The 20,755-nt window shown below is 48.5% G+C and overlaps 5 protein-coding genes across 5 annotated transcripts; 4 read left to right on the plus strand and 1 right to left on the minus strand.

Annotated features, from left to right (window-relative positions):
• Positions 1-1,874: 1,874 nt before the first annotated feature.
• Positions 1,875-4,128, plus strand: HSP70_2 (Hsp70 family protein; the record flags this gene model as incomplete). The annotated part of the gene is made up of 4 exons (XM_041683014.1): positions 1,875-1,901; positions 1,970-2,096; positions 2,158-2,223; positions 2,348-4,128. 4 exons carry the CDS (start codon positions 1,875-1,877, stop codon positions 4,126-4,128), a joined length of 2,001 nt encoding a protein of 666 aa, XP_041547316.1.
• A 6,192-nt stretch (positions 4,129-10,320) lies between these two features.
• AKAW2_70433S (uncharacterized protein) lies at positions 10,321-11,756 on the plus strand (the record flags this gene model as incomplete). Its single annotated transcript, XM_041683015.1, has 2 exons — positions 10,321-10,704; positions 10,782-11,756. 2 exons carry the CDS (start codon positions 10,321-10,323, stop codon positions 11,754-11,756), a joined length of 1,359 nt encoding a protein of 452 aa, XP_041547317.1.
• Positions 11,757-12,329: 573 nt separating this feature from the next.
• Positions 12,330-13,595, minus strand: AKAW2_70434A (S-adenosylmethionine-dependent methyltransferase; the record flags this gene model as incomplete). Its single annotated transcript, XM_041683016.1, has 3 exons — positions 12,330-13,153; positions 13,242-13,403; positions 13,535-13,595. The coding sequence occupies 3 exons, from the start codon at positions 13,593-13,595 to the stop codon at positions 12,330-12,332; spliced, it is 1,047 nt and encodes a 348-aa protein (XP_041547318.1).
• Positions 13,596-15,338: 1,743 nt separating this feature from the next.
• faa4 (long-chain fatty acid-CoA ligase FAA1) lies at positions 15,339-17,700 on the plus strand (the record flags this gene model as incomplete). The annotated part of the gene is made up of 5 exons (XM_041683017.1): positions 15,339-15,793; positions 15,867-15,892; positions 15,956-16,351; positions 16,414-17,558; positions 17,611-17,700. 5 exons carry the CDS (start codon positions 15,339-15,341, stop codon positions 17,698-17,700), a joined length of 2,112 nt encoding a protein of 703 aa, XP_041547319.1.
• Positions 17,701-19,160: 1,460 nt separating this feature from the next.
• Positions 19,161-19,435, plus strand: AKAW2_70436S (uncharacterized protein; the record flags this gene model as incomplete). The annotated part of the gene is made up of 2 exons (XM_041683018.1): positions 19,161-19,174; positions 19,243-19,435. 2 exons carry the CDS (start codon positions 19,161-19,163, stop codon positions 19,433-19,435), a joined length of 207 nt encoding a protein of 68 aa, XP_041547320.1.
• Between the last annotated feature and the right edge of the window lie 1,320 nt (positions 19,436-20,755).

Below are 20,755 nucleotides of genomic sequence, written 5' to 3' on the forward strand. Positions count from 1 at the left end.
GAAGTACAGCTATGGCGGAGCTCCGATGTTGCGGGAGAACGACGGACAACGCAGAGGGAGCAAAAGAGTTGATGGTGAGTAGTAGAGACGACGAAAAAGAAAAGAGGTAATGGGAAGGGAAACAGCTGAAAAGGAGGCCGGTGTCGCAGGGTATTATTGAAAACAGGGTCTAGCCTGAGAGTGGGAGATTTGGAAAACTAGAGCTTGTTCGAGTAAAGTAGGTAAAGCAGAGGGAGCACACCACCAGCACCAGATACCTCCTCTCTCTCACTCTGTCTCTCTGCTTTCTGCTCCCACATCGCTTTCCCTCCCAACTGATCCGCCCTTCACTGTTTGGACGATTTCGGAGGGTGCGAACGGATGACGTAAGACTTAGCCGGACCCAATCCGGGGAACCTCCAGCGGCGAATGCGGTCGAGTTCAATTCGAGTCCACCGCTTCCAGCCTGCCTTACATTCTTCTCTCTAGACGGTAAGGAAGATAGATCCTCAAGTCTTTATCTGGTGTACCTAGGTAATTATCGGATCCTGTAAGATCATACTATCGCTTTTGCCTGCACGCAGCATGCCCTTTAATGCCATCCCCCTGTAGTGTCTCAAATTTCTGCAGTACGCCTAGTACTCAGTAGACCGAGGTCTCGTGAGGGTTTCCCGTCTAGGTTCACAGCTTAACGGGAAGCAGTGTTTCGACACACCACTGTCTAGCATCCATGGATTCAAACTCGGACGGACTATCAATTGCCCGTACAACTTTCTATTCCATAGTTTCTTCATGACGTTGAATGGAATAGGGAATGTTGAAAATATTGACACCGACTAGAAGTTCTGGATGTTAATTTTTGGATTAAAGGCTACGGAACATATTCTGCTTGGCGATGATGACTCATGAAGTGTTCATGTCCCTTGAAAGTCTATCCTGGTCGATTTCTGTCGACAAATTGGCCAATAGTGAGGTCTAAACATTTCAGAACTAATTTTTATTTACGATCGCAGTTTGCAGCCTCGCTTCAGAGAATAGGGATATTAGAGGATGCAGAAAGTGTAGTCAGTCATACTAGCACTAGCTATTACTTCTTTTCTGAGATATAAATTGTAGTACCTAGCTAGCCAGTGTCAAGGTGCCGAGGCATCTAGTTCAGGACAGAAAAGCAATAACATTGACAATCATTGAATTCTTTATTTATTCATATTAACTTGACTTGATACTACCATGGAAATTAAGAGCCATCACATAGATATGGCCTAGAAATGAGTGATGCAGCACTTAATTCCAATGAAATTGAATCTATTAAGTTTCGACTTGGACATATTGCTACAAGTGACGTGTATATAGCAACAGCTTATTTTACTATCATACTGACTAGTAATTCATGCAAAGCAATCGACTTTTGACTCACCCTGACACCTGAGCAGTTAGGGGAAAGAGAAAAGAGAGCGATGGAAAAGGTATTCAAGCCACAGTGGCAATGAGTAGAGGACACTGGTAGCTTCTGCGAGCTTTTGCAATGGGAAGAAGAGACCGGCCGGGGCAGTGGCTCGGCAACTCAGCTTGAGCGGTCAAAAGGATCGCTGAGCTGCGATTGGATGGCACGCGGTGTTGCCGTGATTCTACCAAGTTCGACGACGGGCCGAAGCTCTCCGGGACGATTTTTACTAGTCCTGGCAGCCGGCGTCCTCCCTTCTTTTCAAGTTTCTTCCTCCCCAGAAAGAGCTGAAAAATTCTTGTTCTCCTTCAACTCTCCTCCTCCCTCCTGTCTCCATCTTATACCCTCCCTCCTATATCCTCCGGCCCTTCGATTGAATCGACTGGCCCATTTCTATATTTCTCTTTTAATTAGTTGTATTATTTTGTTCTTCTAATCACATCTCATCACAATGCTGTCCTCTCGCATCACCCGCGCGGTAAGTTGTGCATCATCATCACTGTCGATGCTAGAGTCTTGTTCCTAACATCACATTCTGTGAATCAGCTCCCGCGCACCACTCCTTTCGCTCGCGCTCCCGCTTTCAGAGTCCCCGGTGCTGCCGTTCGCAGATGGAACTCCACCGAGGGTGGTGAGGAGAAGGTGAAGGGCCAGGTCATCGGTATTGACTTGGGTAGGTTGAGAATCCCTGTGCTCGTGATGTAATCTACACAGTATCTAATGCAGTCACACAGGTACCACCAACTCTGCTGTTGCCGTCATGGAGGGCAAGACCCCCAAGATCATTGAGAACACCGAAGGTACGCGAAAAATTTTTCATCCGCCGCGCCAGTTCCGCAGTGACTCCGAAATCGGAGCTACACGCAGAATCTCGCTGGTATCATGCAGTTCGAGCGATAGGTGGCTGACTTGAGATGTAAATAGGTGCCAGAACCACTCCTTCCGTTGTTGCTTTCGCCCAGGACGGTGAGCGTCTGGTCGGTATTGCCGCCAAGCGTCAGGCCGTTGTCAACCCCGAGAACACTCTCTTCGCCACCAAGCGTCTCATCGGTCGCAAGTTCACCGACGCTGAGGTCCAGCGTGACATCAAGGAGGTCCCCTACAAGATCGTTCAGCACACCAACGGCGATGCCTGGGTTGAGGCTCGTGGCCAGAAGTACTCTCCTTCCCAGATTGGTGGTTTCGTCCTCAACAAGATGAAGGAGACTGCCGAGAACTACCTCAGCAAGCCCGTTAAGAACGCTGTCGTCACTGTCCCCGCCTACTTCAACGACTCCCAGCGTCAGGCCACCAAGGACGCCGGTCAGATCGCTGGTCTCAACGTTCTCCGTGTCGTTAACGAGCCCACTGCCGCCGCTCTTGCCTACGGTCTTGAGAAGGAGGCCGACCGCGTTGTCGCCGTCTACGATCTTGGTGGTGGTACTTTCGATATCTCCGTTCTGGAGATCCAGAAGGGTGTTTTCGAGGTCAAGTCCACCAACGGTGACACCCACCTTGGTGGTGAGGACTTCGATATTGCCCTTGTCCGCCAGATTGTCCAGCAGTTCAAGAAGGAGTCCGGCCTGGACCTCTCCGGTGACCGCATGGCTATCCAGCGTATCCGTGAGGCTGCTGAGAAGGCCAAGATTGAGCTGTCTTCTTCTCTCCAGACTGAGATCAACCTTCCTTTCATCACTGCTGATGCCAGCGGTGCCAAGCACATCAACCACAAGATGACCCGTGCCAGCCTCGAGTCCCTGGTTGACCCTCTCATCAGCCGCACCGTTGAGCCCGTCCGCAAGGCCCTCAAGGATGCCAACCTGCAGTCCGGTGACATCCAGGACATCATCCTGGTCGGTGGTATGACCCGTATGCCCAAGGTCACCGAGTCCGTCAAGTCTATGTTCGGCCGTGACCCCGCCAAGTCCGTCAACCCCGATGAGGCTGTCGCCATCGGTGCTGCCATCCAGGGTGCCGTCCTTGCTGGTGAGGTCACTGACGTCCTTCTGCTCGATGTCACTCCCCTCTCTCTCGGTATCGAGACCCTTGGTGGTGTCTTCACCCGTCTGATCAACCGCAACACCACCATCCCCACCAAGAAGTCCCAGACCTTCTCCACCGCCGCTGATTTCCAGACCGCTGTCGAGATCAAGGTCTTCCAGGGTGAGCGTGAGCTCGTCAAGGACAACAAGCTCCTCGGAAACTTCCAGCTTGTTGGTATCCCCCCTGCCCACCGTGGTGTTCCCCAGGTCGAGGTTACCTTCGACATTGATGCCGACTCCATCGTCCACGTTGCCGCCAAGGACAAGTCCACCGGCAAGGACCAGTCCATCACCATTGCCTCCGGCTCCGGTCTCTCCGACTCTGAGATCCAGTCCATGGTTGAGGATGCTGAGAAGTACGGTGCTCAGGACAAGGAGCGCAAGGCCGCCATTGAGGCTGCCAACCGCGCCGACAGCGTCGTGAACGACACTGAGAAGGCTCTCAAGGAGTTCGAGGACCGCCTTGACAAGGCCGAGGCCGACCAGATCCGCGAGAAGATTGCCACTCTCCGCGAGTTCATTGCCCAGAACCAGTCCGGTGAGGGCACTGCCACCGCTGAGGAGTTCAAGCAGAAGACCGACGAGCTCCAGAACGCCAGCTTGACCCTCTTCGACAAGATGCACAAGGCTCAGTCCGAGCAGCAGCAGCAGCAGCAGAGCGGCGAGGGCGAGAACAAGGCCTAAATGTACAACCACTGAACTCCCCATGACTTGAACGAGCCATGGGTGTTTCCTGTATTTCACCTTTGCGTTATTCCCTAGAGCCTTTCCTCTTTTTTCTCTCCGATGTTTTAACACGCATGATATGTATACATACCTGATAGTTCTGACTGATCTATCCCTGTTCCGGTGTATTGGTGTTTTTATTTACTCTTTCTTATGTTCATTTCCCTTCTGTATTCTGATTTCTCTTTTCTCCAATCCCCTCTTCATACCTTTTTGGGCCGGGTGAGCGTTTGCACTTCTTTGACAGGAGGGCCATCCGTTGGAACGGATGCATGGAGTTTACATTTTGTAACTTAATGACATTACGGCTGGGAGACCACGAAAAAAAGGATGTGGTGGGCTGGAATCTGTGACAATAGAATATGAAATTCTCCTCTCGATTTAACAACTGTGTTGTGCTGGACCTGATACAAGGATGTAGAACTTGGCTGTATACAAGAAAACAAGAGAACATACGTAGACACATACGTAGCCATGTCCTGTGAAACACGGCCGATTTCACCACTGCAGCTACGGAGAACTCACCCAAGTCTAGCTAGTCTACTAGTAGTCTAATTACTATGACTAGTGAGTGAGTGAGTGAGTGACCACCATACCAACATTCTGGAAATCGCCCCGAAAAAAAAAATCCCAGCTGGGCAAAGAGAAGTGGGCCAGGCAGGGCAGAGCAGGGCAGGGCAAAAGGCGCGGCCGCCGCGTACACACAAAACAAGTCTGTCTTTGTCTTTTAGACTACTAGTAGCTTGACTGACAGGTCCCAACTATCTAGTTAAGTGAGTGGACTGGCTAGTAGTAGTCAAGATCCCATTTATCTATTTATTTTGTTCAATTTCTGTGGGTGGATTCCATACTACTATCCAGTATCCATTTCAATTCAGTCATTCGCATGTAATGAGTAATATTATCCAATCAACCCAAGCTTCGAAGATGGAAACCCACTCACTCTCTCTCTCTTCCTGTGGATAATTAAGACTACCTGTTAGAGGTGTTCCAGAAATTGATTATTATGTATTTTATTATTAGTGTCATTGTTTTGGTACGTAGTAGTGGTAGTGAGTTTTGGATTTGACTGCAATGGGACTAGATACGTACTGAGTTAGTAACTTAGTATACTGTGTGGTGTCTGGGGGAGAAAGTCGATAGCCTCGTTTTTTCGTTGCCATGAAATTTAGCGGGTCGGTCTAGGGAGGTTGGTTTTATCTGGGACAGAGGATGAGACTTTGGTTGTTGGTGTTAGATTATGTACACTCTTTCAAACCTGGCATTAGTTACTCTGGAGAGAGAGTATTTGGCTTTGGCTTGCCAGCTGTTCATACATACATACATTCATTTATTTATTAATTATGTTGTGCTGTGTTGTGTGTGATGTGATGATGATCGCAGGAGGGAGGGAGGGAGGGAGTGAGGGAGGGATGTCATTAGATGATGTGATTAATTAATTTAATTGACATGGTAATAAGTGGCTGCTGCGAATCAGGTTGAAGGTCTGGCTGGGGTGAAACATACATTGTGTACTTAGTTATCTTCATCTGGGATTGACTATTTTGTAAATGGTTGTTGTTATATACTGTCTATAGCTATCAATATTGTTGTTTTTGTTTAGTATACATTTTTGTAAATGTCGTGATAGATTTATCAATCTCCTTTTTACGGAGTATTTCTTCTTATCATTGAAGGGGGTGGATGGATTCTCACTAAGTAGGAGTGATGAACCTTGCATTGACATCTACAAAGAGAGAAAAGGAAAGAGTACACAGTAAGAAGAAAAGTGGATTGAAACGAGGAATGAAAACCTGCCACGAGTTCCCTGCAAAGATTCCGATGATGCCTTGAGAGAGGAGACGACCTGTCCTGGGTGCAAGTTATTTTTCCTTGTTCTGACGATCCTTCCGCTAGATCGAAGCTTCTAGCACGCACAGATTATAATTTCATAAGGGCAACAGAAGAGAGAATTGCACTGGGTGAAAGAGAGGGGCGGAAGTGACTTCCAGAGTCCGTGAGCAGGGAAAGAAAAGTAAAAAAAATAAATAAGGGAAAAAAAATCATAATCTTTCTTCTGACTGGAATGTGAGCAAAGAAACACAGAGAGATGGTGTGCTTGGGGCTACTCTCATCCATCCATTAAGGGACGACGAAACAACCGGGGAGCAGGAAGCAGCGTTCCAGAAGTGGAGCTAGTGATATGCAGGATGGACAGAAAAATTAAAAAAAATAGAAAAGACCTTTGGACTTATCATCATATTGATCTAATATAGTTCAATGGTGACGGCAGGCCAGAACATCACAAGTTCTGAACATACACACATAGTACGTAGTATGGGGTAAGGGGACTATAGTAGGGGTTGTTAAGAGTTTAAGAGACCTGTTTGTTGTCCCTCCCTATCAGGATGTGCGATCGAGGTCCCAATCAACACACCACATCGATGGACGGTCGAATCAGATTAGTAACGATGAGGTCGGTACAACTTACTACTTTATTACTTACTGCGTAGTTGTAGTACTTATTGGTTATGAGTAAGTACTAGTAGGAGGCACGGGGAGAAAGTGCAGGACGTACTTTGGTTCTTATCGGCAGTAAGCCCCCCAACTGCAACCAATCGCCGCTGGAAGACTTGCAGGAGCGTTGCAGATGAAGGAACAAATCATCGATGTACACACATGCAGTGAGGAGCTCTGGCCAAGGAATCTCTCATTCTTCTACACAGTAGGGTGGGCAAGGAAAATATTATGGAAATTGGCAAGTGGACTGAATGGAGGGTGAGTGGATGAGACGAAGGGAGGGGGGCGTTAGAGCGCAAGTAAATCCTGTGCTGTTCTTTGGTCAATCAATGAAGAAGAAGAGAAGATGACGATCCTGGCAGTAGTAGTAGTACTACTACTATCTAGTTGTGGTCTGACATGGCCGGTAACAACGCTCTCCAATAATCTGACAGACCTTTGAGGGTGGATTCCTACGGGAGTCATTCCTCTCCTCCAGGATAACTTGTGACTAATGAATCAATCTGTGTCACAGATGATTCTGGCAAAACATCCTGATGAGAGCTGTTATTTTCTGCTTGTGTTTCGGCTGGTACCAAAAGGCCAAAAAAGCCTGGATCTCTTTTGCTGGAACGCCCCATTTTTCTGCCCTGACTTGGACCAAACGGGCACTCCTCACGTCCAGCCTAATTTGAGAACCACTTGGAACGAGTCTATTTATTTAGACTGGATAAATTGCGTCTGGCTGCAAAAAAATCTCCCCTTCCATCATTTGTCGATCACCGTGTTAACTAATAATGTACCTTGTTCCAGGAATGATCCAGTCAGTGGTGTTTTTTTCGGGGGGGTAAGAAGGAGGGAGGGTGGAAGGATGAGAGGGATGCCCCGCTCGGTTGATTATTTATTGTTGTTATAATTATGAATTTTATAATTTTGATTATAATTAGTATTTATCATTATTTATTAGTATTTGTTACTACTACTACTGTGGTAGTGTGGATGAAGGACTTGAACTGCCCTGGCTGGCCCTCATGGATCCAATCCCACAGGAATCCACAGTTAGTTAGTTAGCTGGGTTGTGTGTGTGTGTGTGTCTCTTTTTTACCAGTGGAAAGGCGGGTATCTTCCCACTTTCCTTCACATTTGCCCCTTGGAACACTCAACCCAGCGAACCAATCTTTGCCCTTTCCCAACCCGTGTCCTCCTCTCGCCTTCAGTCTCTCCCGTATTCAGGGCGGGGACCTTTTTCTTTTTTCCCACCATTCTCATTGCTCTTTCCAATTAACTTCCCCCCTGTCTATTTGCTACGTAGCTGGTTGGGGAACTCCGGCTTTCGTCAGTGCGAAATAGTAGTAAAAAAATTGATAACATTGACACGCTGTAATACCCTTGTAATCCACTCTGGCCATGAGCACAAAACCCCCGATCTTCCATGATCTTCTACTTTCCTTCTCATTAAATTGTGTTACAAACAAGTAGTAGATCAGCCGGTCCTCATTGGTCACTCCCTTTAGTAGCTAAAAATAAACATTACCAACTCCAGCCAGACAAAACTGGAAGTGAACGAAGGGGACTAAAAGGGGATGAGGAAAGAAAAATATTTTACGACTGTTTCTTGGACCGATGACACAAAAAGGCCACAGAATGCTTTTGGTACATTAACTCACAATTTCCTAGTAGATAAAAAAAAATACTTCTACAATATATGCAATCATCCAGGTTTCTTTATCAATTGTTGAGATCAGGTCAAAGTTAATATGTTGGCGCATTACCTTTATGGTCATGGTACATATCGACCCTGGTCTAAACCGATGGTTTTTGCTTCTGCTCCGGCAGAATAACACTACTAAAAAGTACACATCTCAGATCCCAGATAGACCCGGGGGGGATCCGATAAATAATAGAATTTAATATAGATTACTTGGGTTGGTTTGTGTTTGTCACTAGTGTGACAGTAGTGGATTTCTATCGGAGGGGCAGGCTAGTGTACAACACAGAGACATGATTTTCGGGGGAGACTGAAGGATTTTGGCACAGAATAATCAGTCCAGTGAGGGTAGAAAGTGAGTTGAGTAATTACACTGATGCTCATGGTTCATTTTCAGGGATGGCGCGAAGACCACTACCACCACCACTGGGCCTACTTTGGGTACTAATAATCTGAGATCGATCTATCTATTCATCTCAAGCAGGATGTTAATTTAATTTAAGATAGAAGAATAAATGAACAAATAAATTAATGGGAACGAAAAAGAAAAGAAAAGGAATGAAATGAGATTGTCGAAGTTATGATAGCAAAAGAGAGAAGCAAAACAATAAACAGAAAAGAAAATGGATCTGAATCGGCCATCCCACAAGTCGGAATTCCATTCAGGTTGCAGAAACGGGCAATGAACCAGACAAGTTGTGCAGTCTGTACTACATCGTACTAAGGGCATTATTGTCAATTATTACTACATCTGACACTGGAGCTCACTAGTGCTGTTGCAGGTCCCAGACTTTATCCATGGACTTGTTTGTTTCCAAGGTCCAACTGACCGTAAAATCACTACTTACTATCTACTGACTAGTTTTATTAGCTGCTAGCGTACCTCTCTAGTGGTTGTCTAGAGCTGTCCCATTCGATCTGGTTTAATTACTTTGACCAGTATTGTTCCAATCTTGCTCTCGCCCTCGCTCGCTCTTCTGTGATTAGTATTCCTGCTGCTCTCTCTTTCTCTCCCTCTCTCCCCTTCTCTTGCTTTTCTTTTTAAATTTATTATTTTTTGTTTCTTTTTTTCATTTCCCTTTCCCTTTTACTTCTATTTACATTTACTCTTCCTTTTTTTTCCTTTTCCCTTTATTTTTCCCCCCCTTGGTTTAAACTTTACATGCAAACCTTCCATTAGGATCGCTGCCCGCTAGAACTATCTCTTTTGCGCGCGCGCTTCTCAACAAACAGGCACCAACTGTGACAGTCTTGCCTGCTTTCCTCCTTCAATCCATTGGATCCCTTGCTTAGCCGTTAACCACTCTGCATTTGTCCCTCAACTCTAGTGGGTTGACAACCATCTCAACCGAACATTCGAGGGAAAAACCGCGGGAAATTTCCTGGTGAGAGAAAACAAAAAAACGGGCAAGGTGCATCGCACTAGCGGCCTCTTTTTCTTCTCTGCTTGGTGGAAGTAGTCCTTGGCTGCGTTTGACATTCTATTCTTCTGATTATTTGCTGCAAGTGTAAGTCCCTCTCTTTCTCTTTTGCTACTTGCTCTCGTCAATACCCCAAACTCTACATCTGCCACGCATTCTGGTCCTTCTCCACGAAGCCTTGGCCTCTTTCTCCCTCTGCCAACTAGCCCATTGTATCCTCTTCTTATCATCCAGTCATAAACTTCTTCCCTTTTTTGTCCTCTCTCCTTCGACTCCCTCTCGCATCTCCCTTTCTCACCCTGCCTTACACACTTTGTACTCCTTCGTTCCTCTCTCTCTCTCCCCTCTCCCCTCTTTCATCTTATTCAGCCATTCCTCAGATCTCATTTCTTGCTGCTTTTTCTTCCGCTCCATCCCCCCCTCCTCCGAGTCATATCATCTGCACTCTCCAACAAAGTTTCCATGTGCATGCCAGAACTCAAAAGCGGTAGATTGGATCAACTAATTCTCTGACTGGATTTCTCTTCTTCAGTCCTCTCTACCATGACAGTTGCAGCACCTCCTGTAGCACCCGTGCACGAGAATGGCATGAACGGAGGTGCCCCCGGACATCATGTCAACACTATGAGCCTCCCCCGTTTCCATCCAATCGCAATGAATCCGCCGCAACCAATCCCACCAGAACATATGATGCCTGCCCATCATCAATTTCGTCCTTTTCACCCCCCTCCACTGCAGGAACAGGGTCCGCCTGCACCTGGTCCGCCGGGTCAACCATTTCAGATAGATCATATTGAGGCTCGCCTCAGGCAACTGGAACATGAAGAGGCGGCTCGCATGGCGGCCCGTAGTCATCTTCTCGCCATCCGGAAGCGAGAGGACGAGGAGTTTCGTAGGATGACTGAAAATGCGGAAGCAGAAGAAGAGGTATGGTTATTAGGTTGTGATATAAAATCTCCCCACCGTTTCAACTCTGACATGAATTCTTTTTGCCTACAAATCAGGAACTGCGTAGGCAACGGAAACGAATTAAGCGGGAGTCAATGGGACTGGGATTTAATGCAAGCCTGGACTCTCCGCCGCTTCGACCAACGCCGCCTCGCCGATTATCGGAAACCAATGCAGCGACCACCCTTGCATTCTTCAAGCAACAGAGCCCTCCGGAGCCTCGTCCAATTCCCCCGCCAGCACAAGCGGCACCGCCCCATCCTCCACCGCAACACATTCACCATGATCCTACCGGTGCCACGTCAATCAGACGGAAACAAAAATATACCATAAAGAACGTTGAAGCTTGGGGGGAGCGTCATGGACGTCCGGCCGCGCATGACCCTTCTGGACGGGCGCTCTGGAAGCGGCCGTCGGATGGCAGCTTGGTGTATCTCACATGCCCTGTTACGGGCTGCGGCAAGGCCGACTTCGTGACCTTGCATGGCTTCATGTGCCATTTGACCAAAAAGCACAAGGATCGTAGCCTGGGCAGTCAATCCCGGGCGCTTGAGGTGTGCGGTATAGTGTTTGATCCTAACGCTCCGCTGCCGCCCGTGGCTACCGTGAACCGGGCATCTACTGAAGAAAGTCGCCTGGAATCGGGTCCTGCGGATGGCGAGGGATATCAGCAGGAGATGGAATATTCTTCTGCGTCAGATGAGGAGGAGAGTCGGGAGGTCCCTGTGAAAACGGAGGCCTCAGATAGGACACTGCCTGCGCCGCCGGCGACCATGCCTCCGGCGCCGGAGCAAATACCAGTGCCGAGAATGAACGGCTCAACTAAGCAATCCATCTCGTCCATTATCGATCGCGACCCGGAGGATGAACCCCGGGGGCGACTAAGCTCAATCCCGCCTCGGCCGGCTGAGGCACCAATCCAGGCGTCCCCGGATCAAAAGCCCTCGATCAAGGACGAGGCCGAGTTCCCTCGGCCACATGAGACCGAGAAAGAGAATACTGACCCTAAAGACACAACCGAGGCAAAGTAATATATACAAATACATCATAATTACTGGTTATTTTCATTGTGTTGGCCTGTGACCAGGCAAAAACTTGCATTTTTATCACCTTGCATAGTCCGAGCATGCTTTTCTGATTCTGTTCATATGCAGCAGCTCTTGCGTCAATACCCTCTTTTCTATTTGTGGGAGGCCTTGTGTGCACGTTCATTAATAATGTAATGTCTTACTCTTGTCGCAATGATTGACCCTCTTTCCATGTATGCTTGGATTGATGGGGATTCTGCTCTTCTACACATGCCCATCCATCCCTATGCCTCCAATCACTAGTACATTCTATACCCTTTATAATCCCCAGTCAAAGATGACCTCTTGAAACCCCGGGTGCACAGTTATTGTGTCTGTTTATTTTCTTGCTCTTGCTTCCCACAAGAATGTCCATATACTGCTTTGGGATGTTTATACATGCATAGCTGTTTAGCTTCTGGCCGGAAAGATGCAGTTGAGAGACGACACCAGTCTCTCATCTGAGAATTCCACAGTTCAGGCCATGTCCATAGTCAATCAAAAGACATATCATTCAGTCCCATCTCCAGTCTAGATCTACCTCAAAACCAAAACATGCACCAAATACCCACTCCCAGACATCAACTTCTCCCCCAACATCTCATCACTCACCCTCCACACGCGAAACACCCTCAACGTCTCCCGTAACCACGCCTCAAACACCTCCGGTGACCGCTGCTGCTGCGCAATCACACACACCGTCGGCGTCCTCCCCCTCCCCCTCCCTGTCCCACTAGAACCCCCCTCACCAATACTACTACCACTACTACCAGGGGGAGTATACACCGGCCTCAAGCGACACAAATCCGCACACGTGCGCACAAACGGCGCTACCAACGCATCGTTGTAGATACAGTCGCAAGACACCACCACGTCGAAACCTTTATCTTCTTCTTCTTCCTCTCCACTATCACCCACGGTAGTAGTGCACAATCCCAACCCTTCCTTAAGCGATCCCGCAACATCCAACTCCCAATCTAGGGATGTGAATATCACATTCCCATTCCCAGTCGCTTGTCCCTGGGGGGTTTTCCGAGCTGCCGCTAACGCTTTGCTGGATTTCTTCCCCGCCTTGGAAGATTTACTACTACTACCGGTAGAGGTAGAAGTAATGGTATTGGCATTCTCATCCAGATTCTGGCGAAATAATCTCTGCACGTATTCCTGGTCGGTGGCGATGTAGTGGGATATCTTTGGTGAGAGGGATAGGGCTAGGAGTGCGGAGATGCCGCTGCCTAGTTCGACGATGGTGGAGGTTGGGGTTAGGATGTTGTGTGTCCAGAGGGGGTTGACTTTGGTATTGTTATTGTTGGTGTTGTTGGAGAGCCATTCGGCGATTAGGGGGGTGATTTTCCAGAGGACTGTTGTATATCATATTAGTTTAAATAGGGCAATTGGTTGGTTGGGTTAGTATTGTTGTGATGATGGTGGGTTATGGTAAATGCTCACCTGCACCAGTTGTACCGCCTGCTCTGGAAGATGATAGCAGAGTCGGAGATTGATGAATGGTATAGTCTTGGTCGTGAATGGTCAGGTCGATGGTTGTGGCGCGGGAGTCGACGAACCCTAGGTTGGCGGAGGGGATGTCTTGGGAGAAGAGGAGGAAGGATTCTATTTGTTTGAAAATGGTTTTTTGGTTTCAATAGTTATTATGTGTGGGTATACGGGGGTTTATAGTGGCTTATATAGGTATACACGCTTATGGGTGATGATGATGTTTGCAATCGATCATGGGAACATACCCTCTTCTGCGTCTTCCACTTCTTCGCCGATGGTGGTGAGGAAGTTTGTGAGTAGATCCATGGTTTCTTGGAATAGGATATGTCTGTCTGTCTGTCTGTCTAGTGTCTACTAGGTATACAGAGGGTATGTGCTTTGGGTGTTCCAGGCCTGTTTTTGCTTCTGATATTGGCTGTCCTGGGTCAGTCAGTAGTACTTAGTTATGAATTCTGTCAATCGGAAGATTCCATCTGCAGTGGCGGGCGTTGTACAACGGAGATTAACCAGGATGTGAAACGGGGATAATTGAAGTTTTGACTGCAACTGGGTTTGCAATGGAAGAAGAAATGGCGATGATACTGAATTTGCGGTGGTTCTGACCGACGGGAAGTTTTCCAGCATTGTAACGGCTGGCATTCTGATTGGTTGGCGGGAAGGGGGTCTCACAGTCACACCGCAGAGATCCTTAAAACGTTTCTTCATGTATGCTGGGACTGCATAAGGGGGGTTGATGCATAAGTGGATGAAGGAGGTCTTGACAAAGTTAATTGCCAATAGTCTTTGGACTGAATGTCTGGTGCCTGAGTTGCTTCATTTACTAGTAGTAAGTAGAGTGACGGTGGGAATCCCAACAAAAGCGGAACTGGGCTTAGCCCGCGACCGAGACTTTCCGATCGCTTTTCTTGAATCATGAACGGCGAATCCCTTGGACTCTAGAGGCTTCTTATGCCGTCATCTGGGCGGGAATCTCTGGAATTGTGGATTCAATTAGTTCATATATCTCTCCTTGGCTATAGGTACGTAGTGAATCTAGTCTGCTTACTGTACTGCTGTCATGTCGGGGCAGCTTGACAAGCTTCATAGTTTGTGTTTGTGTTTGTGTCTGTCTCCATGATCCCCTGCTCTTCCCCGTGTGTGTGTGTCAGAACCTTGAAGCTGTCGGCTGTGCTGGACCGCGGCTAGTACTTTATGATGTTGCATTCAGATCCCCGACCGATCTAGACGATGCATGAGCCTAGTAGTAGGCGAGGTACTACTGGTACAGTAGTCGTGGCCTCAAGGGGAGAGTGTTGTCACGATCGCAACCATTGTAGCGCATTGCGAGAGCGGAGAAATCAGTCGAATAGCCAGTAAAACAAGACCATATAATAGAACCAAGGAACACGATGGGCAGGGGAAGAAGGAGGATCGCAAAAAGGGACTTTGACCCATCCGTCATTGTAACCGGAGGTGGTGGCGGACGAACCAGAGAAAGCAACTTAACTTGGGGGGGACCGCCTTGACCTCCCGTCCAGCCACAAACAAATACTCTCTCTCGCTCTGACTTCATTTCCGATCTGCAGCTTCATCTTCTCCTCTTTTGGTGCTGCTGCTACTTCTTCTTCTCCTCCACTACCTCCTCCTCCTCTTTTCCAGCTTCCCTTCCTATTCCCCCCTCTTCTTCTCTCCCTTATTCAACCCCATCTCATCCGGGTCCCTTACCATCTACCGCCCGTATTTTCTCCCCGCAATATCACCCGCTTTGGAAGGCCTCTTGTATTTCTTGCTAAAGGCTCCACCTGCAACCTCATCCTCCTCCCCCCGGTTTGCGGTCCGTCAGTGTGGTTCTGCACTCCCGTAAGTCCTTTGAGTTCTGCGCTCCGTCCCTCTTCCTTTGGTTCCCGTCTCTCTGTGCTGTTGCTTTTTCCATTGCCGTATTCGTTCAGACCGAACCTAAATTCTCCAACATCGACTGACCACCTCACCCCATACTTTGTTGGACAGACCAAGTCCCCCTACAGATCCTGTCTTCCCGTTCCCTCCGTCTAGAACCCTTGTCCCACCAAGATGCCGATGTCCAAGAAGGAGCTCCAGGAGCTTCGCATCCAACCGCGCATGTACAAGAAGCCTCCGTTTTCCGTAGAGGCTCCTGGATACGAGCCGGTTGAGGGCGAGACCATTCCTCGTCGACTGCCCGCCGCCAAGGATGGCCTCATCCTTCGCCCGGCTGAGGATGTCGGAACCACCTACGATGTCTTCCGCCGCTCCGCGCGTGTTTACGGCAATGCGAAGGCCGTCGGAACTCGTCACTTGGTCAAGACCCATGTCGAGAACAAGAAGGTCAAGAAGATCGTTGATGGTGTCGAGAAGGAGGTCGACAAGCAGTGGACCTACTTTGAGATGAGCGGCTACAGCTACAAGAGCTTTGTCGAATACGAGAAGCTGGCCCTGGAGCTCGGCTGTGGATTGCGAAAGCTCGGTTTGGAGAAGCCCGACAAGATCCACCTTTACGGCGCAACTAGGTAAGTCTGCAGTTGAGCTTTTGACCAACGTACATGAGGAATGCTGACGTTGCATCTTTTTCTTTTTCCGCAGTGCACATTGGCTGGCCATGTCACACGGTTTGTGCCCAAACATCCACCTTGGCTCATTGGTCGACAACTAATCGCAATCCTTGTGAACAGGTTCCGCCTCTCAGTCCCTGACCATTGTCACCGCATATGATACCCTGGGTGAGGAGGGATTGAAGCACTCTTTGGTCCAGACATCCAGTGCCGCCATCTTCTGCGATCCCGTTCTCATCCCCTCCGTGGCCAACGTTCTGAAGGATGTCAAGTCCATCAAGCACGTCATCTACAACACCGACCAGGAGCCCAAGAAGGAACACCTGGACCGTCTCAAGTCCGAGTATGACTACCTGAACGTCATGAGTCTCGAGGAGCTGCGGAAGCTGGGTGAAGAGAACCCCGTGGATCCCGTCCCCCCGGCTCCTGAAGACCTTTGCTGTATCATGTACACCTCTGGTTCTACCGGCCCCCCGAAGGGTGTCTCTCTGACGCATGCGAACGTTATCGCCGCAAGTAAGTAGTTGCTACTCAAGATGCCCTTGGTCAGTCGCCGCTAACGCCAACTTCCTTCCTAGCTGCCGGTATCCACGAGATTGTCGGCCCTTACATCGGTCCCTCGGATGCTCTCCTCACCTACCTCCCTCAAGCGCACATTCTGGAATTCATGTTCGAGAACCTCTGTCTCTTCTGGGGTGGTACCATGGGTTACGGCAACCCTCGCACCTTGTCTGACGCTTCCATGCGTAACTGCAAGGGTGATATCCGCGAATTCAAGCCCACCATCCTGGTTGGTGTTCCGGCTGTGTGGGAGTCCGTGAAGAAGGGTGTGCTCAACAACCTGAACAAGAACAACTTCCTCATCAAGAGCATCTTCTGGGGTGCCATGTCGGCCAAGAACTTCCTCATGACTGTTGGATTCCCCGGCGCTGACACGGGAGCCTGGTTCCTGGACTCTGTGGCCTTCCGCAAGCTCAAGGAAGCTACTGGTGGCCGGCTACGGATCATGATGAACGGTGGTGGTCCGGTCTCCAAGGACACGCAAAAGTTCCTGTCCATGGCCGTTGCCCCCATGATTAGCGGTTACGGTCTGACCGAGACCTCCGCCATGGGTGCCTTGAACGATCCCATGGCCTGGAACCCTGACGCGCTCGGTGAAATCCCCGCCTCTATCGAGGTTAAGCTTGTTGACTTCCCGGATGCTGGCTACTTTACGAAGAACACTCCCCCTCAGGGAGAGATCTACATTCGTGGAGGCAGTGTCAGCAGCAACTACTGGCAGAACGAGGAGGAGACCAAGGAGGCCTTCACCGATGATGGATGGTTCAAGACTGGTGACATCGGCGAGTTCGACCACTTTGGCCATCTCAAGATCATCGACCGCAAGAAGAACCTCGTCAAGACTCTCAATGGTGAATACATTGCTCTGGAGAAACTTGAGTCTATCTATCGCTCTTCCCCCGTGGTCGGCAACATCTGCGTCTACGCCGCCCAAGATCAGGACAAGCCCGTTGCTATCATTGTCCCTGTCGAAGCCACCCTGAAGAAGTTGGCCAACGACAACGGTATCGAGGGCGACTCTTTGGAGTCTCTCGTCCACAACGAGAAGCTGAAGTCTATTGTCCTCAAGCAGCTCCAGACCGCCGGTAAGGCCGGTGGTCTGAAGGGTATTGAGATCATCAACGGTGTTGTCCTCTCCGACGAGGAGTGGACCCCTCAGAACGTAAGTAACGCATATCTTCGCCTCTATGGAATGGTATACTAATGAATGACAGGGCTTCATGACCGCCGCTCAAAAGCTCCAGCGCAAGAAGATCCTCAACCGTTTCCAGGACGACATTGACCGTGCCTACGGCAAGAAATAAAAACACCACCGATTATAACTCAAGTCCGCGCGCACAGCGAACAACTCATCTCATCTCGATCAGCCGCATATCTTATGCCTGCTTAATTAGTATATCCTCTATATCCCTCAGCAACTGTTCTGTTCGGCTCGCATCATGTTTTTGATCCTGCTAATTTCGTTTTCTGTTGTTCTATGATATACATGTATCATGTTCTCTCCTTTCTTCGTGTGTGTATGTCTCCGCTTAGCTAACTCTCATGTGATACTCACTCATCCCGGTGGTGTCTATGCCATATAAAATTCATCAATTTCAGTCAACTCTACCTCGTTCGTAAGTTACCAGTAGCAGCTATATGAAGTAGACCAAAATGCCCCAGATTGAGATGTAATCATTGAACAGATAGATAGATGGATATGTATTAGCTTCATCCCCTATTCATACTATCTCTTATCTCTCTCTCTCTACCCCTTTCCTTATCTCTCGACACTAACCTAGTTCCTGTACCTGTAATAGTCTCGCTAAAGCCATTACTACTAGTTTTACCATCGAAAGTAAAAAGTAAATAAGATAGATATCTACTGTATACTCAAGCTAAAGTGTGGGATAACTCGTACCATACATAAGATAGTATCAATCTAACTATCTCTCTTCTTCCTAAATGGAATATATTCCACAACCCAACATTTGATAAGGTAAGTAAAAGGCCCTATCTATCTATCTATATGCTATATGCTATATAGCATTTAACCTGCAGGTATAGAGAGTCCCTATGATAGATAGATATTAGTGAGTAGTACTGATCGCCAAGTTTCTTTCAATTCCACGTAAGATGATAGATAGGATAGCTAGATATCACAGAGCGAATAATATTTAGTACGTAGCAGACTACGTAGCATTAGTAGATAGCTGCTGCAACGCATGAGTCAATAAATTTCACTACTGAATAGATATTACTGGGTTATCGTTATATATGATATGATTCATGACTTACTATTTATGTGATTTCATGACTAGTAGGTAAGTAGTATTAGTTTAGTGAGGAAACTGCTAGAGGATCTACTTATGAGTATCAAGTATGATATACGTCTCTTTGCCGAAATCTTGTTTTCTATCTTGAGTGATATACATGCAGTGCATGCTTCTTGTGATAGGTAATATGTCAGATCAATCCTTCTTCTCTTTTCTTCTTTTTTTCTGATGTGTCTGAAAGAGGGGGGAGATGATACAGGTCATTTCGTTAATTCGATGGTTCCTGGCGCTATATTGACTGGGACGTAATAGGAAGGCGGAACTGAACGCCATTTGACTAAACCGTATCGAGACTAGTTGGTATTCCAAGTTACTGCCAACGAGAGCTCGATTCGCAACCTTTCCGGACTGCAAAAGAACAATTGAGTGGAACTACCTTACTTACCTGGTGCCTGATTACATTCTTAACATCCGTTTCTCGTATACTTACCTTCTTTTTACTTACAAGGATGTCTTTCTGGAGGTGGGTGGTCTATTACAAATCTAATGAGGAAATAGCTTTATGCTGACTGGGAGATACGCACCACACAGCTCATATCGGTCCCTCTCGCCCAAAACGAGAGCTCTATTCGGAATCGGCGTGATGGCCTGGGCGTCGATTGGGCTCTGGGCCTCGCCGCAAGTGGAAAATGCTATGGGTATGGCGCCTACCAAGGAGGAACAGGAGGAGTTGGATCGGAAACTGGCTGTCCGGATATCGAGAGTCGAGAAAGATGTAAAGTAGGTGATGCAGATGGAGGCGGGTACTCTCGGCTACGGTAATGGGGTTGGGGGTCTGGGTTGAGACGTCAGCAGCCCAACATTTGGTTATCGCAGATGCAGGCCGCCTTGACCGGTTACTTTGAAACACCAATGGGCGTCTTTCACATGTTCTTGCGAGTTGAAGCTGGGGACGGGAATAGGCCAGAATAAAAATAGGCAGAAGCAGATAGGCGGCATTTGAGTCAGAAGGAGAGTTAGGCGAATTTGCAGCAGGAAGCAGGAAATGAGGGAGGGGGAGCAGATGCTCAATTCTTGTCGTGTGTCTAGCCTTGTCAGAAGTTTGTTGGCGGGACACAACATCCGGAGGCCGTTTCGTGGAACAGAATTTTCATGCATGCAATGTCGGGAGAAGTCTTGAGACGACTAGCTGACGAGTCCATGAAGAAGCCAGAGAGTTGCGCTGCCAGTTCGCTGATGCTTGTAGGGGTCGAAGCAAGCGACTGAGCGAGTAAAGGGCGAAAGAAGGAAATGAGACAATCTCCACGCAGCTCAGCGCAGGGTGATGGTGACAGGGTATGATCTACGGAAAGAAAGAAGGTTTGTCTGGGACAGAATCTTCACCAGCTCGTAAAGGGGGTTGGCCATGAAAGACCAATGTTGACACGTAAAAGCAGCCTTGTCAGCACTCGACAGGGGGCTCGCATGGCTGGTAGATTTTCTCTTTCCAGGGATTAAAATCGACACTGGACCCATGGTCTCAGGTTCTGAGCAGAAACCAACGGAGTGAGATCAGCGACCCAGGATCATTTGACGTACAGACGAACATGGGGTCCCTATTTGACTCAGATACTGCTCGGCTATTGCATGCAAGACTCCGAAGGCTCCAATCTGCGACATCAACTGCTCCAGGAAGATGGGTGGGGCGGGTTGCATCCCATCGACTCGCCCGTGGGAAGAGTAGGGGGCGCGCATGGAAGTGGCAGCGACTGGAGCCCTGGCCGTTGAAAAGGGCAAGTCGACAAGTTTCATACATTGCGTTGGGCGCTGACGTTGGTGCGGTGAAACTGACGCAGATTGGATGCAACGGTTGCACAACGATCCGGAGAGTTGTCCAAAGGGACATTGCGGCGTTCTCGTTGGCCGCCCTCTACCAGACCGTACTTCTGTCGGTCAAAATTACCAGGCCTTCTGTGGCTTGCAAGGCTTGGGCCCCATCAGTTTTGCCCGGGTCATTCACACCCCCTCCCTTGTACGACGTGCATGGTGGGCCATTCTAGGGAAGCCAATATTGCCTCAGCAATGCTTGGAGTATTTGGTAGCCATCGGGGACCCCGCCTGCGGG

The sequence above is a fragment of the Aspergillus luchuensis genome, chromosome 7 (genome assembly GCF_016861625.1).
Source record: "Aspergillus luchuensis IFO 4308 DNA, chromosome 7, nearly complete sequence".
In the NCBI taxonomy this organism is placed as follows: Eukaryota; Fungi; Ascomycota; class Eurotiomycetes; order Eurotiales; family Aspergillaceae; genus Aspergillus; species Aspergillus luchuensis.